Source organism: Corylus avellana, chromosome ca1, assembly GCF_901000735.1.
Source record: "Corylus avellana chromosome ca1, CavTom2PMs-1.0".
Classification (NCBI taxonomy): Eukaryota; Viridiplantae; Streptophyta; class Magnoliopsida; order Fagales; family Betulaceae; genus Corylus; species Corylus avellana.
The window spans coordinates 9,841,363-9,869,040 of NC_081541.1; the positions used below are offsets into that span (position 1 = coordinate 9,841,363).

At 36.7% G+C, this 27,678-nt stretch overlaps 4 protein-coding genes across 6 annotated transcripts; 1 reads left to right on the forward strand and 3 right to left on the reverse strand.

Moving 5' to 3' along the window:
• Positions 1–939: 939 nt before the first annotated feature.
• On the reverse strand, positions 940–4,608 carry LOC132168079 (small ribosomal subunit protein uS13z/uS13y/uS13x-like). The gene is made up of 4 exons (XM_059579151.1): positions 4,480–4,608; positions 4,202–4,362; positions 3,291–3,479; positions 940–1,268 (listed from the first exon to the last, which is right to left on the reverse strand). The coding sequence occupies exons 1-4, from the start codon at positions 4,480–4,482 to the stop codon at positions 1,163–1,165; spliced, it is 459 nt and encodes a 152-aa protein (XP_059435134.1). The 5' UTR covers positions 4,483–4,608; the 3' UTR covers positions 940–1,162.
• A 1,792-nt stretch (positions 4,609–6,400) lies between these two features.
• On the forward strand, positions 6,401–8,309 carry LOC132165364 (photosystem II D1 precursor processing protein PSB27-H2, chloroplastic-like). 2 transcript variants are annotated; one of them, XM_059575901.1, is made up of 4 exons: positions 6,401–6,556; positions 6,694–6,928; positions 7,443–7,855; positions 7,949–8,309. In XM_059575901.1, exons 2-4 carry the CDS (start codon positions 6,847–6,849, stop codon positions 8,084–8,086), a joined length of 633 nt encoding a protein of 210 aa, XP_059431884.1. In that variant the 5' UTR covers positions 6,401–6,556; positions 6,694–6,846; the 3' UTR covers positions 8,087–8,309. The 2 variants fall into 2 exon arrangements, with proteins under 2 accessions (XP_059431884.1, XP_059431876.1); XM_059575893.1 differs by having other exon boundaries at positions 6,760–6,928.
• Positions 8,310–8,769: 460 nt separating this feature from the next.
• Positions 8,770–13,151, reverse strand: LOC132168055 (imidazoleglycerol-phosphate dehydratase, chloroplastic-like). 2 transcript variants are annotated; one of them, XM_059579125.1, is made up of 9 exons: positions 12,831–13,151; positions 12,612–12,736; positions 12,171–12,275; positions 11,717–11,809; positions 10,597–10,671; positions 10,298–10,360; positions 9,954–10,063; positions 9,152–9,200; positions 8,770–9,055 (listed from the first exon to the last, which is right to left on the reverse strand). In XM_059579125.1, exons 1-8 carry the CDS (start codon positions 13,078–13,080, stop codon positions 9,173–9,175), a joined length of 849 nt encoding a protein of 282 aa, XP_059435108.1. In that variant the 5' UTR covers positions 13,081–13,151; the 3' UTR covers positions 8,770–9,055; positions 9,152–9,172. The 2 variants fall into 2 exon arrangements, with proteins under 2 accessions (XP_059435108.1, XP_059435107.1); XM_059579124.1 differs by having other exon boundaries at positions 8,770–9,200.
• A 679-nt stretch (positions 13,152–13,830) lies between these two features.
• Positions 13,831–26,180, reverse strand: LOC132177211 (uncharacterized). Its single transcript, XM_059589465.1, has 8 exons — positions 23,590–26,180; positions 22,402–22,534; positions 22,199–22,287; positions 18,825–19,063; positions 17,322–17,408; positions 16,418–16,517; positions 16,064–16,277; positions 13,831–15,977 (listed from the first exon to the last, which is right to left on the reverse strand). The coding sequence occupies exons 1-8, from the start codon at positions 25,825–25,827 to the stop codon at positions 14,749–14,751; spliced, it is 4,329 nt and encodes a 1,442-aa protein (XP_059445448.1). The 5' UTR covers positions 25,828–26,180; the 3' UTR covers positions 13,831–14,748.
• Positions 26,181–27,678: the final 1,498 nt, after the last annotated feature.

Sequence of the window (27,678 nt, forward strand, 5' to 3'; positions counted from 1 at the left end):
TACTACCCCCAAGCATTTTGAAAACACCCATTTAAATGAAAACTCTACCTTTAAACGTGATCAGACAGGTGTTATTGTATAATTGAACTTGACATGACACACTAACAAAGTCTATTAAAATTTTGGACAATAATTAAACACCTGATATGACACACTAACGGAATCCATTAAAATTTTGGATGAAAGTTGATTGTATGGACTTATTTGTTATTTTTGCATGCCACCTGAAACTCTTATAATATTTATATACAAGTATACAACATGTAACTTATTGCAAATAAGTGTAATCATTGAGGCCAATTTTGTATTTTCACAAAAAACAATTGACCATCACTCCATTTAGGACCAACCTCAACTAGGTAGTTAAATCAACAGTATCCTTAAATAGTAGAGCCAGCATATTCTAATTCAATCAGCAAATCCAGCATAAATCGAGTACGACCTCACACTTCAACACAATTTAGAAAGGGGCGGCAAGCTTTAGAAAGAAAGGGCAAGGCTACCCCATATTACATAAGACTGTAACGGTGCGGCACAATGAAGATGACTCGGAATCGAAGGAAGTGGTCAAATCCAAATTAATTTAATAACAATTTTAGGCCTTTTAACAGGGTTCAAATGTTTCACATATGGCTAGCACACGACTACAGGTGTCCTTCTCTTCCTCCCTCTATTATATCATAACTGCCATTTTCAGCAAGGGTGAAACCATAGCATTATTGTCATAACAATTTTGCCTATACACAATCATCAATGCGCCAGTTGCCACTAACCCCCAACCAACAAACACAGAATCCACAAATCATCTGCTGCTGCACTTGTAATCACTATTAAACAGGCCACTTTTTACCCAAACTTACTGCCCGTAGCACCTTAAAGTACCAGCATTACCGCTAGAAAACCAGTCACAACTATATTAATGAAACCAACAAGTATAAATTAAAAGGAAAAATCCATTATGACCATTTAACCACTATATAATTGACAAATGCAATCACATACCAAAAATCTCAAGATCTCCGGAGAGGTATACAAAAACAGCTAGATAACACTGCATAATTCCCGAAAAAATAAAGAGTACACTCCTAGATCCAACATATTTTAAAGGGCAAAATAAAATTTGCAACATGTAGCACAACATCCCAGTAGGGGAGAAACAATCTCAACGCTTCTTTGAGACACCAACAGTCTTCCCACGGCGGCCAGTTGTTTTTGTGTGCTGTCCACGCACTCGAAGACCCCAGTAGTGTCGCAGACCACGGTGATTCCTACACATTGAGAACAAAAATTATCGTTCACTGATCAGAAAACAATATTAACGAAATAGTTGCTACAGATCACAGATATCGCACAAAAAATGTCACACCAATCGCGTATTGCACAGGTGTATTGTATAAGAGGTGATTGCCATATATTATTCAGCATACAAAGTGCTGATGCACTCCCACGTACACACCAAATTCAAATTTCCTTCAACAAGGTATTTATTTTTATTTCAAACCAAGAATAAAAAAGCTGAAGGCCATCCAGCTACAAACGTGCCACAATGGCAACTGGGTTTGCATGATCTCAAGATTTTTCTGTGACAATGGTCATTCAACCCCCGCCTAGATGGGTTCCACCAGGATAAAAATCATAATCAACCTCGTTAAACAAGGAGTCAGGGAAGCTGTGCAGGCTGCTCCCATTGAGTAGATTGTTCGAACGTATGATGAAACTGAGCGCTGGCATTTAACAGCTTTAAAAGAAACAAAAGAAAATTCTAAGACGATGAAAGAGAATAGAAAAATTGCGGCTTGGCCAAGTTGGTTGGTTGGGGTGGGGAAGAGGGGGTGGAGCAGTCTTTTTTTTTTTTTTTTTTAAGAGGGGATGGAGCAGTCATCCGATAAAACCCAAGGCAAACTAATCATCAAAGTGATTGCCAAATATTATTCAGCATGCAAAGATGCACTCCCACGTAGACACCAAATTCAAATCTCCTTACTTCAACAATGTATTTATTTTCCTTTTGATTTCAAATAAAGTATAAAAGCTGAAGGCTATCCAGCCACAAACGTGGCACAATGGCAACTGGGTTTACATAATCTCAAGATTTTTCTGTGGCAATGGTCATGCAATCCCCACTTTAAATCAAAGGGTTCCACCAGGCTAAAAATCATAATCGACCTTGTTAAATAAGGAGTCAAGGAAGCTGTACAGGCTGCCTCCCATTGAGTAAATCGTTCCAACATATGATGAAACTTAGCATTGGCATTTAACAGCTTTAAAACGTGAAGCTTTGAAAAAAAAAAAAAAACAAAGAAAAGTTGAAAAAGAAGAAAGAGAAGAGAATGCAACAAAGAAAAGTCTTAAAAACTCATCCGTTCGAATTGAGGCTGGGCCAAGGTGATTAGACTCACGGCAGAAATAAATAGCTCAATATATAAAATTGAGCTTCTTTCTCAAATCACCAAAACTCACAAGTCAACTTGTTGAGTCAAAACTGGTGTTTGTTCTTTCTTTTTGGAGGGGGGAGGGAGCAGTCATCATCCAATAAAACCCAAGGCAAACTAATCATCAAAGTGATTGTCATGTATTATTCAGCATGCAACATACTGATGCACTCGCGCATACACACCAAACTCAAATCTCCTTACTTCAACAAGATATTTATTTTCCTTTTTATTTCAAATCAAGCTTAAAAGCTAAAGGCCATCCAGCCACATACGTGCTACAATGGCAACTGGATTTACATGATCTCAAGATTTTTCTGTGGCAATGGTCATGCAACCCTCACTTAGTTCAAAGGGTTCCACCAGCCTACCATTGAGTAAATCGTTCCAGCATACAATGAAACTGAACACTGGCATTTAACAGCTTTAAAAAGAATGAAGCTTTAAAATAAAGAAAGATGAGTCGAAAAAGATGAAAGAGAAGAGAAAGCAACAAAGAAGCGTCTTAAAACTCATCCATTCAAATTGCGGCTGGGTCTAGGTGATTCAACTCATGGTAGAAACAAATAGTTCAATATATATATGTAGAGTAATGCTACATACCACAAACATCCCACAAAGTAATGTGGCAGGGTCTAGTAGCCCTTGGATTAGTAGTCTAATAGCCTGTGGATTTTTTTTAACAAAGACTAATCCAAGGGCTACTAGACCCTGCCGCATTACTTTGTGGAATGTTTGTGTGATATTTGCATGAAAAATATATATATACTAAGCCATCAGCAAATTACCGCCAAACTAAATTACTGAACTTCACTCAAGATTAAAATGCTTCTCATGAGAGAATAAACAAAGGCATACCTGATCTTCTTCAAGCGCTCAAGATCATCCCTGAGCTTCATGTCCAAAGCATTGGAGACAACCTGGGAATATTTACCATCCTTGTAATCCTTCTTTCTGTTCAAGAACCAGTCAGGGATCTTGAACTGGCGAGGGTTTGCCACAATCACCATCAGGTTATCAAGCTCAGCAGCTGTCAACTCACCAGCTCTGCAGCAAAACCCATAAATATAAAAATCAAGAAAATGAAACACAAACAAGAAGCAGAAAAAAAAAATACATCAAGCACTACCCTAACTCTCCAATTTTCCCCCAAAACCACAACATATTTTATTATAACAAAAGCTCCAAAAATACAATTGAATCTAATAAAATCCCATAATACCCAATTTTACAAAATATTGAGAGAACAAAGCACAAATACGAAGCACATAGCAAAATGTATGAAACATTACACTAACTCTCCAATTTGCCCCCACAAGCACAGAGACTTGATCAGAAAGAAGGTTCCAAAATAAAATTGAACCTCATAAAATCACGCACAAAACAGAAGCGCCTAAAAATAAAGCGCATCAAGGGGATCACGGTTTGGACTATCGCAGCGTGATAAGATTAGAAATAAATAATGATTATTCCAGCATTAAACAACTCAAGCATATCAGTGCAAAACCCAAATTTATATGAAAATCCTAACCTAGAAATTCTTCGTTTTCGGAGAAGATCTGGAACTAACAAAAAAGGAAATTCTCCTAAGCAGAGGTTTGCTCATCTTTAATATTCACATAACATTCTAAAACTAACCTCATGAATCAAAAATCAATTGCTCAATCGTGCTACGCTTAAACTCTCAATAAGCCCATCAAAATCCAAACTAAACTAATAATCCACATAGACAAGGAAACAAATAGAATATCGTTTTCAAGAAAGGTTACCTTTTATTCATGTCAACATCGGCTTTCTTGCAGACGATGTTGGCGAAACGGCGACCGATACCTTTGATGGAGGTGAGGGCGAACATTATCTTCTGCTTCCCATCGACATTTGTATTCAGCACACGCAGAATGTGCTGAAACTCCTCGTTTGCTACAAGGGACTAGACAAACCAACATTTCAAATCAACACCAAATCCATAACAAAAGTTAAAAAATAAAAATAAATACAACATAAATTGGAAGGATATGCCAAAATATAAGCGAGCGAGTTGACTCACCATGGTTTGGGGTTTGCTCTGCTCTTTCTCTCTCTCTCTCTCTCTCTCTCCGTGAATCTGAGTGATCGCCGAGACTGCAAAATGAGAGAGCGGAGGAGAGAGACTTGGTATGCGAAGATGTGTTTTAAAGGGCCGTGGAGGCCGCAAAAACCCTAGAGGGTAATTATATGCTACATCTGATTCATGCGTGCACCTCCCTATTTCGCTCGAGATTCTAAAAAGGATGCCTTACAACCGTCCGATCTATTGAAGTTGCCACACTGGTCTATCCATCCTAATTGGACCTGGGCCCATCAAACAAGTTCTATTATTTGGTTCTACCATTATTACTATAAACAATTGTTATTATTATTATTATTATTATTATTATTTTGATAAATAACTATTTATTAAGAATAATTATTCTTCTAAAATGAGGATCGAGAATTAGCTACAAAATTAATATTTTTAAACACCATTTTTTTTGCTAAAAAAATAATTTATTTTTATAATTAAATGTATTTTAAAAATTTTGGTAAAAATCTGATATTAAAAAATTTGATCATTCTTGTCACTAGACAACTGTATAAGAATAATCATTTAATTTCACCTTCTTGTATTTTTTATAATACTTATTTATATTTTTAGGTAATCATTTTTAATGTTTACCAAACATACTGCTTTTCTTTTATACTGAGACATTATTTTTTTATGTTATGTTTTTGATATGTCCACGTAAGAAGATGAGGAAAGAGATTCTAACTAATGACCTCCGCTTTATGAAGCATAGTTTCCAGCCGATTGAACTACCCGTTAAGAGTTTTCATGATATGCATTGCTAATATACAAACTAAATATTAGGTTAGAAAGAGGGACTTGATCCTTAACTAGCAATACAAAAAGCATATTTACTTGTCAATCAAGATAACCCTAGGGCTCAAATTTTATGATTGACCGCATTTGGGTGAACCACAAATCAAATACAATAAGTTTATCCATATTAACAGTTTTAAAGTGTAATTTTGTAGTTAGGTATAGCCGCCAGATTGTGTCATTCTTGTGCTACTTAAAATATAAGGCGGCTTTTAAAATCATTTGATCAAAATTTAATATTGATCAATCACAAATTCAATGGTGATTTTAAGAGCCACATAATTCTTGAAGGAACACAAAAATGATATAATATGGATTTATAACATTACTCGTTTTATACAGATTTGAAGTTTACCCAATAAACAAAACAAAAATACTATATTTAAAATCACAAATAGATCAAAATTAAAAAATGAGCATCTCAAATTTAATAGTAATTTTAAAAGATACATCATACTAGAGATGACTGAAAAATGATCATAATCCTCCTTATATGATTAGTTGATTACCCCTGTATATCGAGTAATTCTAGGTAGTATACTTGTGTTATACTAAAAATGATGTGTCTATTAAAATCACCATTGAGTTTGTGATTAATCATTATTGAATTTTGATCAAATGGTAATTTTAATAACCACATTATTCTTAGTAGGATACAAATAAACATTTTAAAATTACTCATATATATCCGATACGTAAAAATTTTTGAACTTGGCTTACCTGCGGTAGTTTGGTCTACAGCTGGGATTTCTTAACCCTTAGGAGACGAGTATTGCTACGGAGCAACAAAAATTTCGTAGTATTTTTCCTTTTTTTTTTCTTACTTGGTCACAGTTAACAAACTGTGATTAGGTCTTCAAGGGGTAGTTCAATCGACTGTGAACCACGCCTAATGAGGCCAAAGCCACCGCTATGGACAAACTGTGGTTAGGTCCTATTCGCTTGTGTGAACATGTTAAAAAAAAAAAACAAAAAACAAAAAACAAAACAAAATGTGGTTAGATTAAAAAAAAAAAAAAAAAAACCACGCACGCTGCTCATCTTCCCCACACCCACTGGACACCCACTGGAATGACTATTGTGCCCCAGCATTTTTTCCGCAAGTACTACTTCCTGTGTCCCTCTGGATAAAATCTTCAGCGCTAGAAACTGAGAAACCATTCGGAAGAGAAGCCGAGGCAGAGATAGTAAAGGGAAGCCTCTGTTGTTAAGGCACACATATCAGGTGAGCAATAGAGTCTTGGTTCCTGTGCATCCGTTTGTTTCTCTATACTTGTCTTTTCATAATTCACATCTCTTTAAACATTTCTGTTAGCTAAATTGGGTGCTGATTTTTGTTGTGCCATTTGTACAACTCAATAGCTAGATTGTATAGTGAAGTTGAAATTGATGAGAAAGATTGTATGGCGTATTTGTGTGTTGGTGAAGGTGGAATTGCTGTAAGCATGGAGTGGGTGGCATGATTGAAGCCATTTGCTGCTGCACCCAACTTTGGTTGATTTTTAATGAACAAAGATGGAAGCTTTTCTTGCTGCAAAGACTTGCCCCACTGTAATCTCCAAGAGAATGCAGAATTTCTTGAAACCTGACAATGAGTGTGAGTAACAAGATATCTATGTGTTTTTCTTTTTCTTCAATTCCTGTGGTTAATGGCATAGATGAAGTGGGCTCAGTCGTTTTTCCCAGATTACATGTCATTGTTATCAATCTTATAAAATGTTCTTTATGTGTTTCCAGTGTTAGATTTGTTTCTTCCTAATGTTTAATTATTGCTGCAAAACCCATAGCAGCTCCTTGTTTGTCACAGGTGTAAGTACAAATGTTGTAGAAGAAAATGATCTTCAGATTCCATTTCTTCACTGAGAAACTATAGGCCTGCATTACATATTGGCCATTCTTCCTGTCATGTCTCTTAGCTCAATACAATGTCATTGTGTTGATCTATGGCTACATTTTTTTTGATAAGTATTTTGTTGGCATTTATAAGTTAAAATATTTACTACTTCTATGGCTACATTTAGTGTCTTCCTGTAGCATTTAGAAAAGAATTTCATATGATTCTTCTTGTTCCTCATTATGCCTCCATTCTTTCTTGACTCTTGACACAACAGATAAACTGCAATTAAGGAGTCATGTTGTGCTATCCTCTCAAGAAGCTCCATCAAGTCGCCGACATATCATAGTGTGCACTGGTGCTTCATTGGTTACCACACTTACCTTCAACTATGGCTTAACACCATCGATTGTTTGGGCTGAAGAAAAGTCAAATGGCCAAGAGGAAGATGATGCAGGAATTGTTGGGGCTGTCAAATCATTATTTGATCCTAATGAGAAGACAAAGTCTGGTAAAGTGTTGCCGAAGGCTTACTTGAAGTCAGCGAGAGAGGTTCTGAAGACACTGCGCGAATCCTTAAAAGAAGACCCCAAGGATATTGCTAAGTTTAGACGCACTGCAGATGCAGCAAAGGAGTCCATTCGAGAGTATTTGAGCAGCTGGAGGGGGCAACAGACTGTGGTTCAAGAGGTATTTTGGACAAACTTTAGAAAGCACAGGGATTTGTTATGTTTCTGTTGGATGATTACAAACGAATTTACAATTTTCTGGCTTCACTTGTAGGAATCATATGTTGTGTTAGAGAAAGCTATTAGATCATTGGCCAGCTTCTACTCGAAGGCAGGCCCATCTGCCCCACTTCCAGAAGAGGTTAAGTCTGAGATATTAAATGACCTGAACACAGCTGAAGGGTTTTTGTAACACACGAGCGTTTTGCAGCAAGATGTATATCTACCAAATCAAGTTTATCTGGCCAAGTTTTGGATTGGATCCAGACTGTTATCTTTTATGTATTTATCCATTGTTCAATTAAAGTTATGCCCTTGTTAAAAATAAATAAAATTGAAGTTATGCCCATTTGATATTACTTGGTCCTTTGACTGAGGTCGTTTTTGCTGCTTGCCATTAAGTGGAATTTTCTTTATATTTCTGTGTTCTGGAGTTAGAGAGCATTCATTTATTATTACCTTTTTAATTGTTTTTCGTCGAGTTAAAGAGCATTGTTAACTGAACTGTAGAAGAGAGCTCGTTGTGCCTGCACGAAACTAAACTAGACTACTTGAAGGCTGTTTTGGTAGCATAAATTCAAGGAATATTTTTGGCCAATCGTGCATCAGATGGCACTAATGCACAGGGTTACGCCACCTGGCAGGCACCACCAGTATCACCTCATCTTGGTCAAGATTTTTCCTCCCTTTTCCTTTGGACAAGCTCATATGTTAAGCCCATTGTCTCTGGAGGACAACCAACAGGAATAAGAAGTAAACTCATTATTCCACACCAACGCTAAAACACAAAGGTTGTACAATGATCGCCAAATTATAATAACTACAAGATGGGAGATTTGTCTAAAACCCAAAAATGATTTTATCTATGACAACAGATGAGGGCAAAATATAACAATATGTTGGCACCAAAGCCATGTATATTGATAAATCTGCAAGTTCAAATGTTCAATGATTGATAGGCCTCAACAACAAATAGATAACAATAGGAGCACCAAAATGCAACTCCGAGGACTCATTTATTGTTGATCGATACAGTATTAGGTCTACAACTACTCATACAAGCAACCATCTGTCCTTGATAACTTCTGTGTTGGACACCCATCGCTCATGCAGTAGCACCCATGTCTGTATATTGTTTTATCTCAGCAAGGCGGAGCTTCAACTAGTGATCAATAGCACAATACACGTGGGATCATCAACTTAATTCTCCCAGTAGCATGCTTGAGGAAAATGAGGATATATGGTTAACATTATCTACCTTTAGCATGATGATTAAGAATCAAGAACGTGATAGCACTCCTTTTGAACTGCAAGAACCAAATGGAAGTCATATTTAGATTGAGTTTCATATGCCATTACATTCCTTTTTTTTTTTTTTTTTTTTTTTTTAATGATAAGTCACATGCCATACATTCTTAAAGTGTACTAGTTTCTAAAGAGTGTGTGTGTGTGTGTATTGCATATAAGCATATGAGAGACATCCTCATAATGCCAAAGCAAACATCCCTGTGCTACACACTTGGTAGTAAACATGACAAGAAATACCAGATCGATAAGAAAATAGAAAATGACTCAAGTTCCAAAATTTTCTGGAGTTACTGCAACAAAATCTCAGAAAATCTCCTTAGACATTGATACCATGAAGTAAAATGTCAGAAACTCCAAAGAAACCACCTAGGAAGGAATTAAGAGGAGGATTGATAGGGGCTTATATTTGGAGGTAACAGCAAAAGATTGACGAACCAAGGAAATGATTTCAAAGCAACAAATTAGCTCTGACACCAAGAAATAAAATATGCATTCCAAAAAAACAAGAGTAGTTCTATTCTACAAGTCGAAGTATTCATCATCATTACAGTTAAGTTCAAAAATCAAACCTAATAGAACTTATAAGGGCCTGAGATGGATTGAACCCGTGACCTCCAAAAGCTAACAGGACAATAACAGACTTTGGCTGGATCAAACCCCACCATATGTTTATTGGGGGAGTAGGTGCTTCTTGGTCGATAGACCATTGGCAATCATAATGTGAATTCATACTAAACAGGACAATAACAAACCTTGGAATGGTCCCACGGCGACGTGGGTCATATTCTGTTGCTTGTCGAAGAGCTCTTGCAAAAGCTTTGAAGGTTGCTTCAATTATATGGTGAGAATTTCTTCCAGCAAGCTGGTGCTCAACCAAAATCAAAATATTCCAGCAAGCAAAATTAATAAAAACATAGAAATATGTAAATTGGACGAAAGTGCAAAAAAACAACTACAAATTCAGAGAAAGTGCACGAAGATGGCATTTATTTTAGTAAACTTCATGTCTTCGTTTCAAAGAATCAAATCATTCAAGAACTAGTCAGATGATTTAACATTGACTATGAGAAAGTTAAGAACCTTCTAGTATTATTACCTGGCGAATGTGAAGTGTCATGCCAGAAGTATTCACCAGAGACTGGAAAAAGTGCTCCACCAACTACAAATAAAATAGTCCAAATGACTTATCTCCGCAAGTAACAAGTTCAAGAAGAAAACTAAAATAAAAGAATCAAGCAGATAAACTATATAAAATTGCAGAAAATTTCCACAGATGCACACGATGTCACATTGTGTTGATGTCTCAGCCGGAAGTTCAACTACTTCTCCAGAGAAGAACAAAAAATTGAGACATCTAAATTCTTGATGTGGGAAGGAAACAAAGACAAGTCCTACCTGAGTGTCATATGTTCCAACTCTCTGAGTAGGTATATGCAGATCATAACTTAGATGTGGTCGGCCAGATAAATCCTGAACAACAATGTCCTCTAAATAAGCAATTATTTCAAATATAAAAAGAAAGTAAAAAAGCATACGTGGTTAGAGAGGACATTGAATACTCGACAATGAGTTAATACTACAATCTGGCGTACAAGTTCAATAATGATATGAAGATAGCATTATAGCTCAAGTCCCATACGCCTCAGCCTTCAGGATCTGGGGCTCTCCTATTAATTCACCTCACACATGTAAAAGCAGGATAATTGTTATGTGAGGGGCTTGAATTCCAGCCACATTTATGATGTAATTAATACACTTGTTCAGCGCCTATGGTGCATTAATGCACCTACTTTTTTAGCCTTCGTTTTGCTACCCAACCCCTATTGTAACCAATCCTAATTCGTTTGTTTGCCACCTTATTTCATACTTGCTGCCCAGCCAACTCCATGAGCAAATTTAAAAGCATTTCTTCACTTGTGGGTTTCATCGTCTTGTGGGTAAAGCAGTTGAATGTGCACTATAAATAGAGGCTGTTGCCTTTTGTTTTTGTGGGTGTGTAAGAAAGAACTTGGTTACAGTCTATATTTTGTAAGTGAATTTTGTCTCCGCCTGTGGACGTAGAGCATTACGCCGAACCACATAAATATTTGTGTCCTTGTGTGTGCTTGTTATATTTTTGTTCTTCCATTTCTTTACTAGTACGTCATCCACAATCTTAATTTATCACAAGAATAACCATCAGAAAGCTGAGTCCTAAGACAATATTCTAACCAATTTCATGTTCTATTTCTTGTCTACGCTAATAATTCATAAAGATGCTACCAAAATATAGAACTTTCAAAGTTACTAAGTCCTCAATTACACATTGCTTCAGACAGTTATTTAAGGACCCAAAAGCCACCATGTTATAATGTGTTTTTGCCAAAATTTATTTAAAGGATATCCTATTAGTTGGTGATACCTATTGATTTCCAATCAAATGCAAACACAGGTTAATCTTAACATCAGTAAATTTTTTGACACTGAAACACTTAAAATGTGATTAATTTACATGGAACGATCAAGTCAAACCTACCAGCGCAACATGTACTAGTGCTTCATCAAGAGGAGCAGAGAAGTCACCAAACCGATTTATTCCTTTCCTATCACCAAGTGCCTGCAAAAAAGCCTGCAGAACATGCAAAACTAGATTGGTACATCTCACACCCAGAGATATTAAAAGGTGGATCCAAAAATAAAGCTGTTGAATGATCTTTGGATGTCCCCTAACTTGGTCCATTCTGTTTTATATAACATTCTCAAGTAAGCATAAGCATATATTTGAAAGAGATATGAGGCTAAAGTAGAATTGGTTAAATGACTTAAATAAAGGAAAAACGTAGACTAATTGGGAATCGACCAAATACAAAACTATTTTATTTGAATGCTAGGTAGAAAAGAAAAAAAGCAATGGACTGCCTCAAATTCAGTGTCCCATCCGGACAAATTATAAGCAATAACAAAACAATTGATGCAAGGGTTTTCAGTACCGTTCCAATGGCAAGAGCGACATCCTCGTTAGTGTGATGATCGTCAATGTGGATGTCCCCAGTAGCTTTCACATGCACATCCAACAGCCCATGCGAAGCAAGTTGCTAACATAAAACAAAGTAAATAAAATGAACAAGCAGCGCAATCAGACTCAAAATTCACATAATAAAATCACAACATAAGTGTGTTTTCTAACTCAGGTAGTTGGCATATAGCAGCTGAGCTAAGAGTGGACTCAGAAGAAAATTATAATCAACATTTTTTTTACTCTCTGCCCTAAATTCATATACTGGCAAGTAAAATTTGCCTTCTGTGTTTTTTTGAAAAAAAGCTGAAACTGGGGATCTACGACTTAAAACAGCTAAACCCAGATTCAGAAACAAATATAAGATCAAGAAATCAATCAAATTAAAGCAAGTTTTCAAGCCAAAATCACTAACATCCAACATGTGATCAAGGAAGGGAATCCCAGTATTATTCTCAGCAACCCCCGAACCATCCAAGTTTATTTTCACCGACACATTGGTCTCCTTCGTGACCCTCTTGACCTCCCCAATCCGAGCCCCTGAGAAACAACCAACAAGGACTCAAACCCACCTCCGAGTTTCAAAAAACAAACACCAAGAAGCCAAATTTGTAGGATCAAAATTTGTTGTTACCTGCGCCGAACGGAAAAGCGGTTATCGTCGAGCCATTTTCGTCGACCAAAGCGGCACAGGAAATTGATCTCTGTGGGTCCTGAGACATTGTCAGGAGCTGGCGATGATTTGGTGGGAAAATTGGGCGCTTGGGAAAAGAAGTGAGAGTGGGAGCGAGAGGTCTCTGAGAAACCCTAACCCTGGGTTTTAGCAGCGGAGATGAGATGGGATATTCTACAAGACGCGCAGACGCAGCTGCGGTTAGCTCCATGTTCAGAAACCAAGCAGTGGCCTACTGACACAGATTGCGAATAAAGTCAATCACTGAACCAAACGGGAACGGCAGAGGTTTTTTTTTTTTTTTTTTTAATATATATTTTGTCATGTCCAAAGAGGGAGGATGATTCAATCTACTGACCTTCGTTTTATTAGGCGTGATCTTAGTCGATTGAGCTACCTTTTGGAATAAAAATGACAAAATAGTTGTAAGTGTCAGGCCTAATTTCTATTAACCATGTTCCAAGACGTAACTCAATCGGCTGGAATCCACTTAATGAAGTAAAGATCACTAGTTCGAATCTTCCTCCTCTTTTATGCGAGCATGTTAAAAAAAAAAAAAAAAACTCTATTAACCACCTCATTTTTTAGACTTTTCTTTTTAATAGCTAAAAAAACACACCTCATTTTCTAGAGAATGGTTTATAAAATTAAAAAAATTATGTCATAACATAGCAAACTGCGATTTTAAACTAAAGTGTATTATTTTAGCGGAATACCTTCCTTTTCATTTTGTCTACATTATTTAATAGTATTGAAATAATGTCAACGTTGGCGAGTTTGTTTCAAAAAAATAAATAATATGACATCATGTATACGGTTAAATCCTGACCAATTTTTATTTGAAATAGAAAGAATCTTTGATTGTGTGGGAGTGTGATTTCAAAAAATTGTGGTTTAAAAACATAGAAAAAATGCGTTTCTAAATAATGAAGCTTCTACATTCTTCTAATTGACAAAACGCTGACAGAATACGAGTTTGAGAATTGAGATTACAGCAATTTGCTAATACAAGTGAATAATATCAGATTTGCATTGATTACAGCAGAGTAACAAGAACAGTCAAGTCAAAACCTGGTGAGCTCAGAGGAAAAACTAATCGTACAAAGAGATGATTATTAACGTCCCAATGAATCTACAGATCTAAAAAATATATATAAAACATTGCATGGGAAGCCCTCGTTTTAAGTGCCTTGAAATTTTCAAATGGAAGAGCCCTCTTTCATTTCAGATCATGACAATAGCCCCACATTGAACGCTTAAAACAAGTTGGTTCTCAGCGCAGGAACTTCAGAGGTTTCTGGAGTACCATCAAGAGCACCATGTCTTGTTGCTCTCATAAACAAACCGATCAAATTCAGCAACAAAGGTGATGGTAACCGGGAAGATCTACTCAAGTATCATCCACAACCACCTATTTCATGTGATGAGATGACTTTGATAAATAGCAAACTGATAAAGGGCTTGGAGAGACACTTCACACTTGTATATACACCGTGAAGCAGCATGAGTGCATTGGGTCACATGCTCAGGGCATTTCACAAGATCATCTCCAACTTCCGAGGATTGAGCTTAATTCAGAGCAGCAATTTCACCATCGACTTTGTGATCATATGACACCACATCACTTGCATCAAAAGGCACATTTCCTAACTTTCTGAGAGAGAACTTAATCTTGACATGCACAAAAGTTAACCTAGAACCTTAAAAGGCTAGGGGCCAAATGAATTTCCGATTGGACTCTGATAAAATTTATTCACACTATCTGAATCAGGGAACAGACATTAGCTCCAAAGACTTAAAATCTTTTGAAGATGAGGCATTCCCTAATTGAGAAATAGGGTTAGTAGAGCAGCATACTTGGTCAGATGCTGCAATAATATCAAACAGAGCCAGATGCAGTCCTTCTTTCATGTGCATCATTCTCAGAATTGTCATCAGACGCACGCAATTTGCTTTTTCTTTCACATGCAATTTGAATATTTGAATCAGTTTTAAATTGCAAGGAACCCTCACCACGACCATTTCGAGTAGAATCATAGACATCTAGAGTTTCATTCATCTCCTCGGTGATGTTCTCAGCAAAAACTTCCCCTGAATAAGGAACAGGCTCGAGATGGTCAACATTAATGTTTACTTCATGGGTCTCATCCATATCACTCTCACTCAAAGACCGGGTATTATCTACAACAGGGCAATCCATTACTGGTTCATTTTCCAAAGCAGGTGCATCATGACCTATATCGGAGGGAAACATATGTATCCTGACAGATGCAGATTGAGCTAACTTGTCCTCTGAATGAGAGTCGAAACATGCAGTCCCCTCAATGAAAACAGGAATTGTAACTTCACTAGAAACATCTACTGATTCACTCTTCATGGCAGTATTATTTAAGGCAACAACCGGACATTGGAAAGAAAACTGCTTATTATCTTTGTCAGGAGAATCCAACACTAGATCTTGTTTGATCTCTGGTGCATCATAGCTTGCGTTAGGGGGAGACTCACATTTCTCCTTGGAAGCAGATGCAGTTAACTTGTCCCCAGAAAGAGAGTCAGAACATATAGCCCGCTCAGTTAAAACTGGAATCTTAAGTTTATGGGAAGCATCTAAAAAACTTGAATCTGCAGCTGCAACATCATCACATCCATGAGGATCATGCCCCGATGCAGCATCTATACCAGATTTATTATCTGCAGAATCATTAGCACAATGCAAGCCAGTATCATCACACCCATGTGGATCATGCCCAGCTGAGGAATCCATATCAGATGTATTGTCGGTAGCGGCAACTTCATCAGTCACCTCATTAGTATGATGCAGACAAGCATCATCATCACACCCATGAGGATCAGCCAAAGAATTCATATCAGATTTATTATCTGCAGCTACAACTTCATCACTTGTCTCATTAGCATGATGCAGACCAGCATCATCACACCCACGAGGATCATCTGCAGCTGCAACTTCATCAGTTATCTCCTTTGCATGATCTGAACCAGTACCACTACACCCATGAGAATCTTGCCCAGCTGAAGATTCAACATCAGATTTATTTTCCACCTCAGGCCTCCTAGAATGCTTACTTTCGCACTCTCTTTTCTTTGCACCTATTGGAAAGAAACAAATATGAACCTAAATGACAGGCCACAGATATAGAGTTAAAGAGGAAGACAACAAACAGCACAGCTGATACCTGGGCTGGTTGTCGTGTTTCCCTCAATGTTTTCTTGCACCAGTAAGAGCTTCTGTAACATATCTGTACCAGGGAAGACTAACATATTCATTGATCTCATTTCTTGCTTGAGTGATTCCTCAAGAGGGGTGAACCCAAAAACCACAGTCCATGTATGCATGAGTTCAGCAATTGCAGGAATAATCAGTCTCTCAACCTTGAGAGAGCAGAGAACCTTCATATAGTAGGAAGACAGGTGAAGTCAATGCCATAAATGAAAAAGGTCAAAAAAAAAAAAACAGATACAAGAATTTGAATCTCTTTTCCATGCTAGTGAAATCACAAAGGACAAAGGACATGGTTCTTGTAGCTTACTGATTCAATAGCACCAAAAAGTCGACGGCACATCCCTTGACGCCTATATATATGGCGAACTCCAATAAATGGCATCTCCGCTAACTTAGTCCCATGGAACCTAACCAGGTGGTAGACACCATAACGATAATTGATAAGGATCACAATCCACACACAATCAGAAATCATATAAGTCTCAAGACTCACCAATTAAGAACTCCTGCCTCATACAAACTGACAAATAGGCAATAAAAAATTATCGAAAGAATTTAATAGCATGCTAATCCACACATATTCAGAATAATCAAGATCCCATTAACAGGAACTTATATATCATGGGGGATGTTGGATAATTAACATGAGAAATCTGCACAATGAACATTTCATATAACAACACTAGACCAACTATTAAATAGAGTACGATACCAACATTTAAGATCAGAGTCCATGAAAGCTTCACTTAGAAGAAGAGAAGAGGAAGAGAAAAGAAAAGTAGTGGCCATAGACATAATATTCCAGTTAGGCAGGGATAAAAAAAAGATACAAAGAAAAAATCTCTTGAACAAAGGCATTCATAAGAAAACCGATGCAATTGAAGAGCTCCCTCGTCATAAGAGGAGGAGCAGGAGCATGATTCCTTAAAGCATGTCCCACATGATTTTCCAGAAGCCAATAACTTTGTCCAAGCATAAAGTATTTTGGAAAATTGTAATTAATTTAACTGTGATAAGTTATAAGTGCATTAAATAATAAACCATATTATTTTCCTTTGGGACACCCGCAGGGAGAGGACAAATCTTTCTTTCTTTTTTTTTTTTTTAATTTTTTTTATAAATATTTTCCTTTATATATGCCTTCACACTAAAAATGATAAACTGCCAACGTAGAAACATATCAGTGACCATGGAAGTTTAGGGTATGTTACCTGATAGAAGCTGCAGAAATTATTTCATCACCCCTCTCCAAAATAACAGTGTAGAAGCCACTGTAGTTTAGACGATTCAAGTTTGACCTGGAAAAAAGAATGGGGAAACTAACTAACTTCAGAAAAATGAGACAACATATGTTTCACAAAGAATATCTAGATGACGGGTACTTTAAGCAACAGAATTTGCTATGCTTAAATACTCTAGAAAAGTGAGCGAATTATTCTAGTGAACTGAGCAGCCACACACAAAAGGAAACATTTACAGAAACTATGTGATATATCTCAAGGAGGTTTAGTGTTTGCGAACCAGTTGTACATCAAAACAGCTAAGTATAATTTATACGTAAGAAAACAGTAGTGGACCAGAAAAGCTAAAACACTTAAAAGTGAACCAGTATGCTGAGCCATATTTACACCATGATGTTCACTAAACCATAGTATCAGACTAAAGAATAATGTCATATGATTGTTTCTAATCACATTAAACATTTGATCACACATAAATTGGCTACCAATGCAGGCTAGCAGGTTTTGAAACAACTTAACCTTAATTTAAGGGCCCATAAACATCATGTGGACCCAATTTAAGGGTGATTAATTATTTACACAATCTCAATTTGTTATTCAGCCACTTACGGCACTAGGACCTGTCCCAGTCAACACCTAAACATGATAATGTTAAATCTTCCCTACTTTGACACCGCATGAGTCTTAACCCTGCATATAATAGAGGTAACAATGTTAATGAGGACAAATTTTCATCTTAAGTAGTCTACAAGCCTGGACTGAGTATGCTTTGGTCGATAAATAATGCATGATTAGGTCCAACTCCATAATAGACTGGATGGTAGGTGTTAGAAGAGTATATTAGGGTTTGGGGTATTTTAGGCATTGTTATATTCCTCAAAACTTATATATAATAAGATTGCGAGGTAGGTTACGTATGAGAAATAAGCCTCCTCTTTCTCTCTAATATTTTTCACGCAAAATTCAAAAAGAGCAGAAGTCATGAGTTTGAACCCTTGCTCCATCAATTCACTTCCGTACATTTCAATTAAATGTTCCAAGTGTTGGATCTCACCTGATAAAATGGAGTTTGAGCCCACACGTGGGAGAGAATGTTAAAGTATTGATTAAATGATTAAATTTACTCATTCTTATTAACTTAAGCTTTTGGGATAAATTGTGATTTAACAAAGAGAAAGAAAGAAAGAAAATTTCAGAAACTCAAAAAATCTATCAGTAATTTAATCTACACTTCAGCAAAAGCCAAAAAGCTTATAACAGAAAATCCCAAAGCCAAAGTTGGTAGTATTCATGGAGATTACATCGTTCAATCACATAGTCTCTCATCTCTTAGGCAAAGCAATACATAATTTTTCTTAATAAGTAAAATAAGTTCTATCAGAGAATAAAGAAATAAATACATAGGATGAGTACACTAAATTCTGTTGGGCAAAGCAATATTGTCATAGCTAAAGTATAAAATTTAGAACTTACCCACAATTATGAAGAACATTATGTATTAAATTAACACCACTCCTCCTATCAACAATTGGCAAAAAGCATTCATCCATAACAGTCAGTGCAACAGCTAGCTTAGAATTGCATTCCACCCTTTGAGGAAGCCCTCGAAGAGATGTATCTGAGTCTTCATCCATTCTATGAATAAGAGACCAAGAAAAGCCTGCTTCCAGCTCATGTTTGACTCCAAGATACTTCTGCAAATGCTCAAAGAGCTGTAGAAGCAACAAGAATGCAATTCAACACAGTGCTTTTAGAAATATAATACAAAGGTTTACAAAGTGATAAGAGAGAGAGAGAGAGAGAGAGAGAGAGAGAAACCTACCACTACCCAGATATCTAATATATATATATATATATATATATATATATATATAGGGGAGTTTTAAGCAAAGAGGCTAATATCATGACATGGTGTTCCATTTATATGACAAGTGATTATTTTAAATGAAATTGTGTGTTAAATCAAAACACATGTGATTTTTTCAAACTGCTCTCTCTCTCACGCTCAATTGCCATCAAGTGTAAAAAACTTTTTTTTTTTGATAAGTAATGATGCATTAAAAGAGCGCAAAGGGGTGCAACCCAAGTACACAAGGAGTATACAAGAGAGCGACTAAGAAGGGGATAAGAGAACATAAAAAGAAAATCAGGAAAACTGATCACTAAGAGTGCAAGCCAGCCTGCAGTCCAAGTGAAAAGCGTGTACAAAAAGAAATGAACAAGGTCCTCAAGGTTCCTCGACAAATCTTCGAAACATCTAGCATTCCTTTCCTTCCATAGGCACCATAAAAGACAAAGGAGAGCCATCTTCCACACCACAGCACTACGGGATTTTCTGCCCGACCACCAGCTAGCGAACATCTCCTTGACGCTTCTAGGCATAACCCAACACATGTTGAAACGAGAGAAAATAACATACCACAAAATGCGCGCAACCCCACAATGAAGAAAGAGATGATCCACAGACTCCCCTTCCGATTCAGTTACTTTGTACAATTACTTTTACCCATGAAACTTCTCTGTCTCTTCCTCTATTCTGTTGTTCTTTCCAATTGTTTCACAACCTTCTGAAATTTCACTCTATCTACACAGAGTAAGTTTATTATATCTCTTTTTAAAATTTAGTTGCCTTTTGAGACCGCCAATTAGATCTCCATCTTCCTTGCTTTCTGTTTACTTTGATTTGAATTTCACTGCATTTTATGATATTTGAATATCTTACAGTGTAATTCACAATTGCAATATAAATCTCCATTCAAATGTGTTCTAGATTCCTTTTTTAAATGTTTATTTTCTCAATAGTTTATCAACATTTCCATAGTATATCTCTCTCTCTGTTTCTTTCATTGCTACTATATAACGGCATATTCTCCCCCAATAAATTATGATCTAATCACAATAATATCTTTAGTCTCACTTTTTATTGTTTGGATTGCCTTCAAAATTTTCAAACCAAGAGTTGTGACATAATAAAATAAGTGTCCCCTTTCATTATTATTTTTGCCTTGATTCATTCACAAGTAAAAAAAGGGATAAATTTAACCTTTGGAGTTTTTTGTTTTTTTGTTTTCTTTTTCCTGTTCTCTATGGAAATCTTGGGGCTGTGTTCGGGGATTTTCGTGACAATTGGGTCTAAAATGCAGCCTCTCTATCCCTATATTATTCTAGAAGGTTAAGAACGTTGCAGTTTAAATTGAGTCCATTATAGATTGTGTTGTTAGAGGGTCAATTTGTTAGAAGGAGTTATAGTCCACTAAGGACTGTTAGTGGATCCCAGATGATGTCAGGTGTTTCCTGTATGTTTTGTGTTTTTCCATACTCAAAAATTTAAAACAAACAAACTTACATTGCATTTTAGAGATGCAACATGAAAAAGCTAAAAAAAAAAAAAAAAAAATTTTAAAAAAGAGTGCCAGATGCATTGCATATAGATATAAAAAAGAAAAAAAAAAGTTTTTCTTTTGTTCTTTTGCTTCTTTTTTCCCTGTCATGCATTGGAAAAAAAACTAATCAAATTATACACATACTTAAAATATTAATTATGTATTTTAAAACAACTTAAATAGCTATAATCATTATATGTATTTTTATTATTTTACTGTACATATGATATTTGAAATTTGAACACAATCGTCTTCTATGGTGGATAAAAATTTTACACCTAAACACACAAACAAGAAAATTATATTTGTAGAATATAGGGATAGACTTATACTTTGGCAATTATTTTAAAAGTCTTTTATGGAATTTTAAAAATACGAAACAATTGACAAATAACTTGCACTATTGTTGAAATAACAATATTTCACTAATTGTCAAACACGGGCACAAAAACTTTTCATTTTTTTTTTCTCCAATGCATGACAAAAAAGAAGAAGCAAAAGAACAAAAGAAAAACCTTTTATTTTTTATTTTTTATTTTTTATATCCATATGCAATGCATCTGGCACTCAATTTTTATTTTTTTTTTAGATTTTTCATGTTCGATCTCTAAAATGCAATGTATGTTTGTTTGTTTTAAATTTTTGAGTATGGAAAAACATACTGGAAATACTTGACATCATCTGGATATGTTATTGTATTTGTTATGAAGGTAGGTATTTAAGGATGGGATTTGTAAAGATATAACTGAAATACAGGACTCTGACCCACTAACAGTCCTTAGTGGACTACAACTCCTACTAACAAACTGACCCACTAACAACACAATCTACAATGCACACAACTTCAACAACCACGTTCTTAACTTGTAACTCAACGGGGGAGTATGGACCACCTGATCTATTTGTGTTACATCAAAAGAGAAATTTCTAAACACTTGAAGGTTGGAAGGGATAAAATATACACAAAATTCCCACACCAATGCACCATATGTCATTAGGTCTAAAACCTCCCAAATAATGCAAACATTATGCCATGACTGCACCAGTGTTACATAAGATTACACTAAATCCAGAACATGACAATGTGGTTTGCACGCAAATCAGCAGAAGGCCCATCAGAAAACACTCATGAATAAGATAACATCAAGAAGAGCATTATCACGGAAAAGTATGCAGATGTTAGCGAGTGATTGGCACTCATCACCAAGCCTAAATTTCAAATGGGAAGGAAGAACATTTGAAAAAAAAAAAAAACAATTCCAACTAGCCATGACCTATTGACCTTTAGCAATCTTTTGTCACGGATTACTGAAATAGTAATTGTAATACCCTAACCAACTCATTAAGAACAAAGTTGACTCAAAGTTCTATGCACAGCCAATTAAACAATTTAACAGAGACTTTTACAACTATGCTAAGATTTTAATATAATTATATGCAGGACGCCTGAGAAAAAAAAGGTACCTCTTTACATTTTTTTCCACAAAAAGAAGGGACTAAACCATTGGAATCAAAAGGAATAGCATCCACCTCCGGCATGCATGATTTATGATCTACAAGAGAGAAAAATCCCACCAAAATATAATCAGTGTAATAATAAACAAGAGGAGAAAAAGCATACAAGCCATTCAAGAAACTTCAAAGCAGAGTAAGAAAAGGAATACTACATTTTTTCTCACACAAACTGCAATTGAGTAGTGAAGAGGCAGTTGTATCATCTCCTGGAGAAACAATTCCATTGACAACACCACAAAATTTGCATGTACAATTTGGACAGTGCCAATCACCGGGGGGAAGCATCTGTAACAATAAGAAAGCTAAGAATGCCTCAAGTACCACAGAAGCAAACAATTAAGGTAAAGCAGTTCTGTAACTGCCCAAAGCTAACAACAACTCAAACAAATGCACCATCATCTAACAATTTTATTAATTGTGCTTCTATGAGTAGGCTGTGGGGAAAAAACAAATCCAAACTATGATCTTTATCCCAAAACTTCTATGAATTTTTTGTTCAGATAATCAATAGCAAATATTAGTTTGTAATTCATCATGGTATCATACAACCATACACATGTGCTCAACCATATGACCAAGCTAGTTTAAGCCATTCACTGCATTTTCATTCGTAGAGACCATAAAACACTACCAGGACAAACTTAGCGAATAAGTCCATATGACCAGGCTAGTTTAAGCCATTAACTGCATTTTCCTTCGTAGAGACCATAAAACACTACCAGGACAAACTAGCAAATAAGTCTTGCATTAGGGTACCAACCCTAAGGTATGCTTTAGAAAAAAATTCCCTCCCTCCATCCCCCCAACCATCAATCCAAACTTACCTTAAAGTACCACAACCTACATCTCACTCCACTCAATAGTGGTCCCGTACCAGTTAACCATGCAACAAAGACTCACACCATTCCATGATTCAATATCTTATGTGCACAAGTGGCCTTCAAGTCTTAACAATAACAGATGAGACAATGTTCATCCCTCCTCTTCTGCACTCTCCCATCATTCACACAACCTAAAACCCAAAGAACCTAAATCTCACTTACTCAATAGTGTTTCCCAGACCAAGGCACCACAAAAGAAAGACACCAATCAGGATTCAAAGTCTTTTGTGCACAAGTTCTCTCAAGTCTCAGTAATAAAAGATATCTTGAAAGTCACTCAAACCTCTCTTCCAATATAGACCTCCTTTTAATTAACATTTCATTAAAAATTTCCAAATCACCCACAAAAGAATACCATGGGAAATTTAAAACAAAAATAGAAAAGACAGGTAACATTGTTATATAACACAAGCAGCATCATGTAAGGAACCCAAGTGCAATGAAATATAGTACACATACCTGTATATCCAAGCAACTCTGATGGAATGTTGACGGGCAACCATCGCAGCAGATCAAATCCCCACCATCCCCACAGATGCCACAAGTGTCATCATTTGGATCATCTCCACCTGTGTCTATAGGGTGGTAATCAGTACGTTCAGACTCTTCTCGTCTATTCCATGCATCCATTTGGCACTGCAGAAGAGAAACTCCAGACTCCAGATATATGTGTTGAAATGGCTGACGCAATTTGCTCCCTGCATGAATCTCAAACTTCAAAACTGTAAGGATTTTACTACAGCAACCACAATGAATGCCATCTCGTGTAATCCAGCCCTCCAGCATTACTCGAGTCCGCCGACGGTTCATATACTGCACTTTTTGGCTTAATCCCACAGTTCCCGAGTCAATCAGCCAAGAAAGCAGTGTCAGTTTTCCAGTATAGGGAACAAAACCATCCATTTCCGAATTTTGCCCCTTGTTAGAGCCACGGACCAACAAAGTACATCTGCCAAGTTTTCTACTTTTTCTTCCATGTAGCATACGGGAATTGGATCCAGAGGATGGTTTCTCAATGCTATCATGCAAATGACGAGTAGAATTCTGACATTTTGAGTTTACACTGGCAGAACCATTCTCATTCATTCTACTCTTCAAGGACTTACCACTCTGCTTTATGAAGGAGCTTAGTTTCTCTTCATGGCTATCACTGTCCATGCTCTCCACATCATGCTTGGAACTTGCAGATCTTTTTACAGAAGATTTCGTCGCATTTTCATTCTCACTGCAATCTATCTGCTTCTTTTTCATTTCTCTCTCAATTTTCTTTCGAGTTTTCCTAGTTAATTGGCTAAGTACCTCATCAGCTATAGGAGCAAAAGAAGATCCATCCCCTTCCTCAATGGGTTTAGGCTCAACATCCTCATCTTTCAATTGCTTTTGAAGTGCATCATAGGCCTTTATGATTGACCAGTACGCTGTTCCTGAGGGGTTAATATACACAGCATCTAGATAGTCTCTGTTCCTCCTAGGCCTATAATCTATTGTCCAGCCAGCACTTAGAAGCATCTCTCTAATCCGTTCACGCAGTTTTTGCTTTTCTGTGCCACTGCCACGCCTAACTTTTCCTTCTTTGATCATAGTTGGAGGGCTCTTCTCACATGGAGGAGTCTTTTCCTCTTCACAACTTATCCTCTTCATAGAATTACGAGCTTCCACATTCTTCAATCCTAGCTTCGATGATGTATCACTGTCCTCTGAATCCCAGTCGCTGCCCTTACTATTCTTACTTGGCAACGATTTCCGCAAAGCCATCTGGTTTTTTTTTGGCAGGACAAGTACACCTTGTTTCTCAAGAAGTTTTCTCTCTGAGTATGACGACGAAGGAATTACTACATTCCTCTTAGCAACATCTTCAGTCCTTGAACCCCTTCTATTTTCCTCAGCTTTCCGGCGATCAAAATTTTCCAGAGGCCCACACAACTTTTTCTTCTTGTTTACCATCACCTTCAAAACACCATTTTTCCCCTGAACTCTAATGGGTTCATCTGAAGGATCCATAAACTTCTCTCTCAAAAAGGACACAGGTCGCTGAGGTCCATCCCTATTCATCTTAAACCTACCATTATCAACATTATCACCCAAATTCAAGCCACTTGTTCGGTCAGAATATAAACTCTTTCTCTTGTCAACACCATGTCTACTCGACCCAGCTTCATAATCCCTCTCAATCCCACTCCGAGCCATGTCCATGGCTCCAAAAAACCTTCTACCCCCAACTTCAATTCCACCATCATTGAAACGTTTCCTCCTCATCCTTTCGGCATCAACCCCATCATACTCATCAAATTCAAATACATCCAACTTACCTCTCTTTCTTTCGCTCTCATCAAAACCATTCCTACCAAATATACCATCCTCATAGTGCCTAATATGCTCTAACCTATCCCTCTTTCTACCTATTCCGCTCTCATCTACAACACCCTTTTCGAAAGCAGATAAACCATTACAGACCCTTACAGTTTCGGGGCCAACCCTTCTCCTAGGTGCCGGCGAGAGCTCTTCACTTGAGCCCGAATCACTCCTAACCAACCTCAACCTCTTCTTCTTCTTCGACTCGGAAACGTTCCGAGAACTCGACGAACCAACCCCTCCCACTCCATCCGCAATTTTCTTTCTAACAATTAAGCAACCTGAAGAATTCCTATTCTTAACCACAAGCCCTGACCGGCCACCAGATCTCAAACCGTCCTCCATCTACATCAAATGCCCCGAATATAATCCCTAAATCCCAAAATCGCCCTTCAATTCCATACCAAATTAATCAATTGAAACCCTAATTCTCTCCCAAACAAAATCCCGCACCAAAACTACCAGATCTGAACCAAAATAACCCGTATATTTATGAATTATTTGACAACACACAAACCGTTGGCAAAGGAAGATTTCAAAAACCTTACCTCGCCGGAAAGTACTGCGATTCCTTCACCGGCAATCCACCGTTGGGACAGGTCCGATCAGTGACGCAATTTTCCGGCGAAAGAGGTTAATTGGAGAGCCAAAGAGAGACAATGGGTTTTGATTGCAATGGCACTTTTAGGAAAACTAAACCTTTGTTCTCTCTCTTTATATTTTGTTTATTCTCAATTTTCTTTTTATTTCAACATTATTGCTTCTACGTATTATTATTTCTTTTCTTTTCTTTTTTTTCCTCTGTTTTTCCCTCCAAATCTGGGAATTCGACGCTGGTCCTGACGGTTAATAACGGTCGAGATCGTTCCACGTCGGAGATCCCTGCGATCTCTGGCACGTGGCTAGATCAAATCGGGCGTGAACAAAGGTAGGTAGCTGTTTTAACAGTTTGGCTGTACTGGTACGTATTGGTTCCTCAGTTAAACGAGGAATATACTCTGCACGCGCGGAAAGAAGCGCGTGTAGGAAGGGTTGGAATGAGACTATGAGACACAGTCAGTGGAGAACGAAGGAGAGAGGCCCTGCCACTCACTGGGCTTTGTTCCCCACGATGAGCTCAGGCTCTCTTTGGGCCTATTACTGTTTTGGATAAAACTAGGTTGCTTTTGGTGCCTCACCAGTTTAATTCCGAGGTACTTTTTGTATGTTTTTACCGTTTTTTGAGTTTGACAAAGTGGCTCTGCAGACACGAGCACTACTGCAGTGGTTTCCGCCACGACCGTCGTTTTGATTGGCCTGCCGCCTGCACACTGGAGAGCTAAACACACAGACACGACACGTGCATGATGATAAGATATTAAAATGTCGTATGAAGCATATAGATAAGTCACCGAAATTATCATGATTAGAGATATGAGTGAAAAAGTATTACTTATGCTCTATAAAATAAAATTAAAAATTAGGAAAAACTACTTTTTTTTTTACATGTCCACACAAGAGGGGGGAGTGTGATTCAAAATAATGACCTCCGCTTTATTAGGTATGGTCTCAGTCGATTGAACTATTTCTTAAGAACAGTAAAAACTACTTACAATTTCTTAAAATATTAGTAATTTTTTAAAGTATAGTAAAAAGTGAAGCACCTAAAAATACTTAAAATATTACTCATGTACCATATTTAAAAAAAAAATATAAACCTAGCTGGATTAAACAATAACAACTTAGCAGTTAATAGATGGTATATACTTATTTGAAAAATGTAAATAAGTGAAAAAGATGATAAATTAATGGGCATCTTAGTATATGTATTTGTGTTAAATATGCATGAAACATATTATAATATGCACAGTTTGATATTTAGATAATGTTCGTATTACATGTTATAAACTTTGTTTTAGTCGTTTTATATTATGAGATATGAAATTATCTATGTAGCAAAAAGAATGCAAAAGAAAATATGATTGGTTATTATTATGTCTAAACCTCTTTTAATTCATGTGATTTGCAAAACTACTATGCATACATCTTTTTGTGAAAACACTGCATTTTTGTAGTAATTGTTTAGTTAATTAACACTAGTTAGAGGGTTTTCTCAAGGTTAGTAACTTAGTATGCTTGCACTTGCTGAACCGTGGACTCGCACATCCATCTATAAAATTATAACAATTTTATTAATGTCAATGAGAAGGTGGTCAA

Bases quoted from the DNA above. Each gene is read 5' to 3' on its own strand.
- LOC132168079 (XM_059579151.1), bottom strand. The intron at 3,480-4,201 runs GTAACCTTTCTT...GTTTTGCTGCAG, and splicing joins GATGTTGACATGAATAAAAG to AGCTGGTGAGTTGACAGCTG. The intron at 1,269-3,290 runs GTATGCCTTTGT...CTCAATGTGTAG, and splicing joins GAGCGCTTGAAGAAGATCAG to GAATCACCGTGGTCTGCGAC.
- LOC132168055 (XM_059579125.1), bottom strand. From the start codon at position 13,080: ATGGAGCTAACCGCAGCTGCGTCTGCGCGTCTTGTAGAATATCCCATC. The intron at 10,361-10,596 runs GTAGGACTTGTC...TTTTATTTGTAG, and splicing joins TTGGAACATATGACACTCAG to TTGGTGGAGCACTTTTTCCA. The intron at 9,201-9,953 runs GTTTGTTATTGT...TGGTTCTTGCAG, and splicing joins CGCCGTGGGACCATTCCAAG to TTCAAAAGGAGTGCTATCAC.
- LOC132177211 (XM_059589465.1), bottom strand. From the start codon at position 25,827: ATGGAGGACGGTTTGAGATCTGGTGGCCGGTCAGGGCTTGTGGTTAAG. The intron at 17,409-18,824 runs GTAAGTTCTAAA...TCTTTTTTCCAG, and splicing joins AATGTTCTTCATAATTGTGG to GTCAAACTTGAATCGTCTAA. The intron at 16,278-16,417 runs GTAAGCTACAAG...TACTATATGAAG, and splicing joins TTTTTGGTGCTATTGAATCA to GTTCTCTGCTCTCTCAAGGT.
- LOC132165364 (XM_059575901.1), top strand. From the start codon at position 6,847: ATGGAAGCTTTTCTTGCTGCAAAGACTTGCCCCACTGTAATCTCCAAG. The intron at 6,929-7,442 runs GTGAGTAACAAG...TTGACACAACAG, and splicing joins CTTGAAACCTGACAATGAGT to ATAAACTGCAATTAAGGAGT. The intron at 7,856-7,948 runs GTATTTTGGACA...CTTCACTTGTAG, and splicing joins AACAGACTGTGGTTCAAGAG to GAATCATATGTTGTGTTAGA.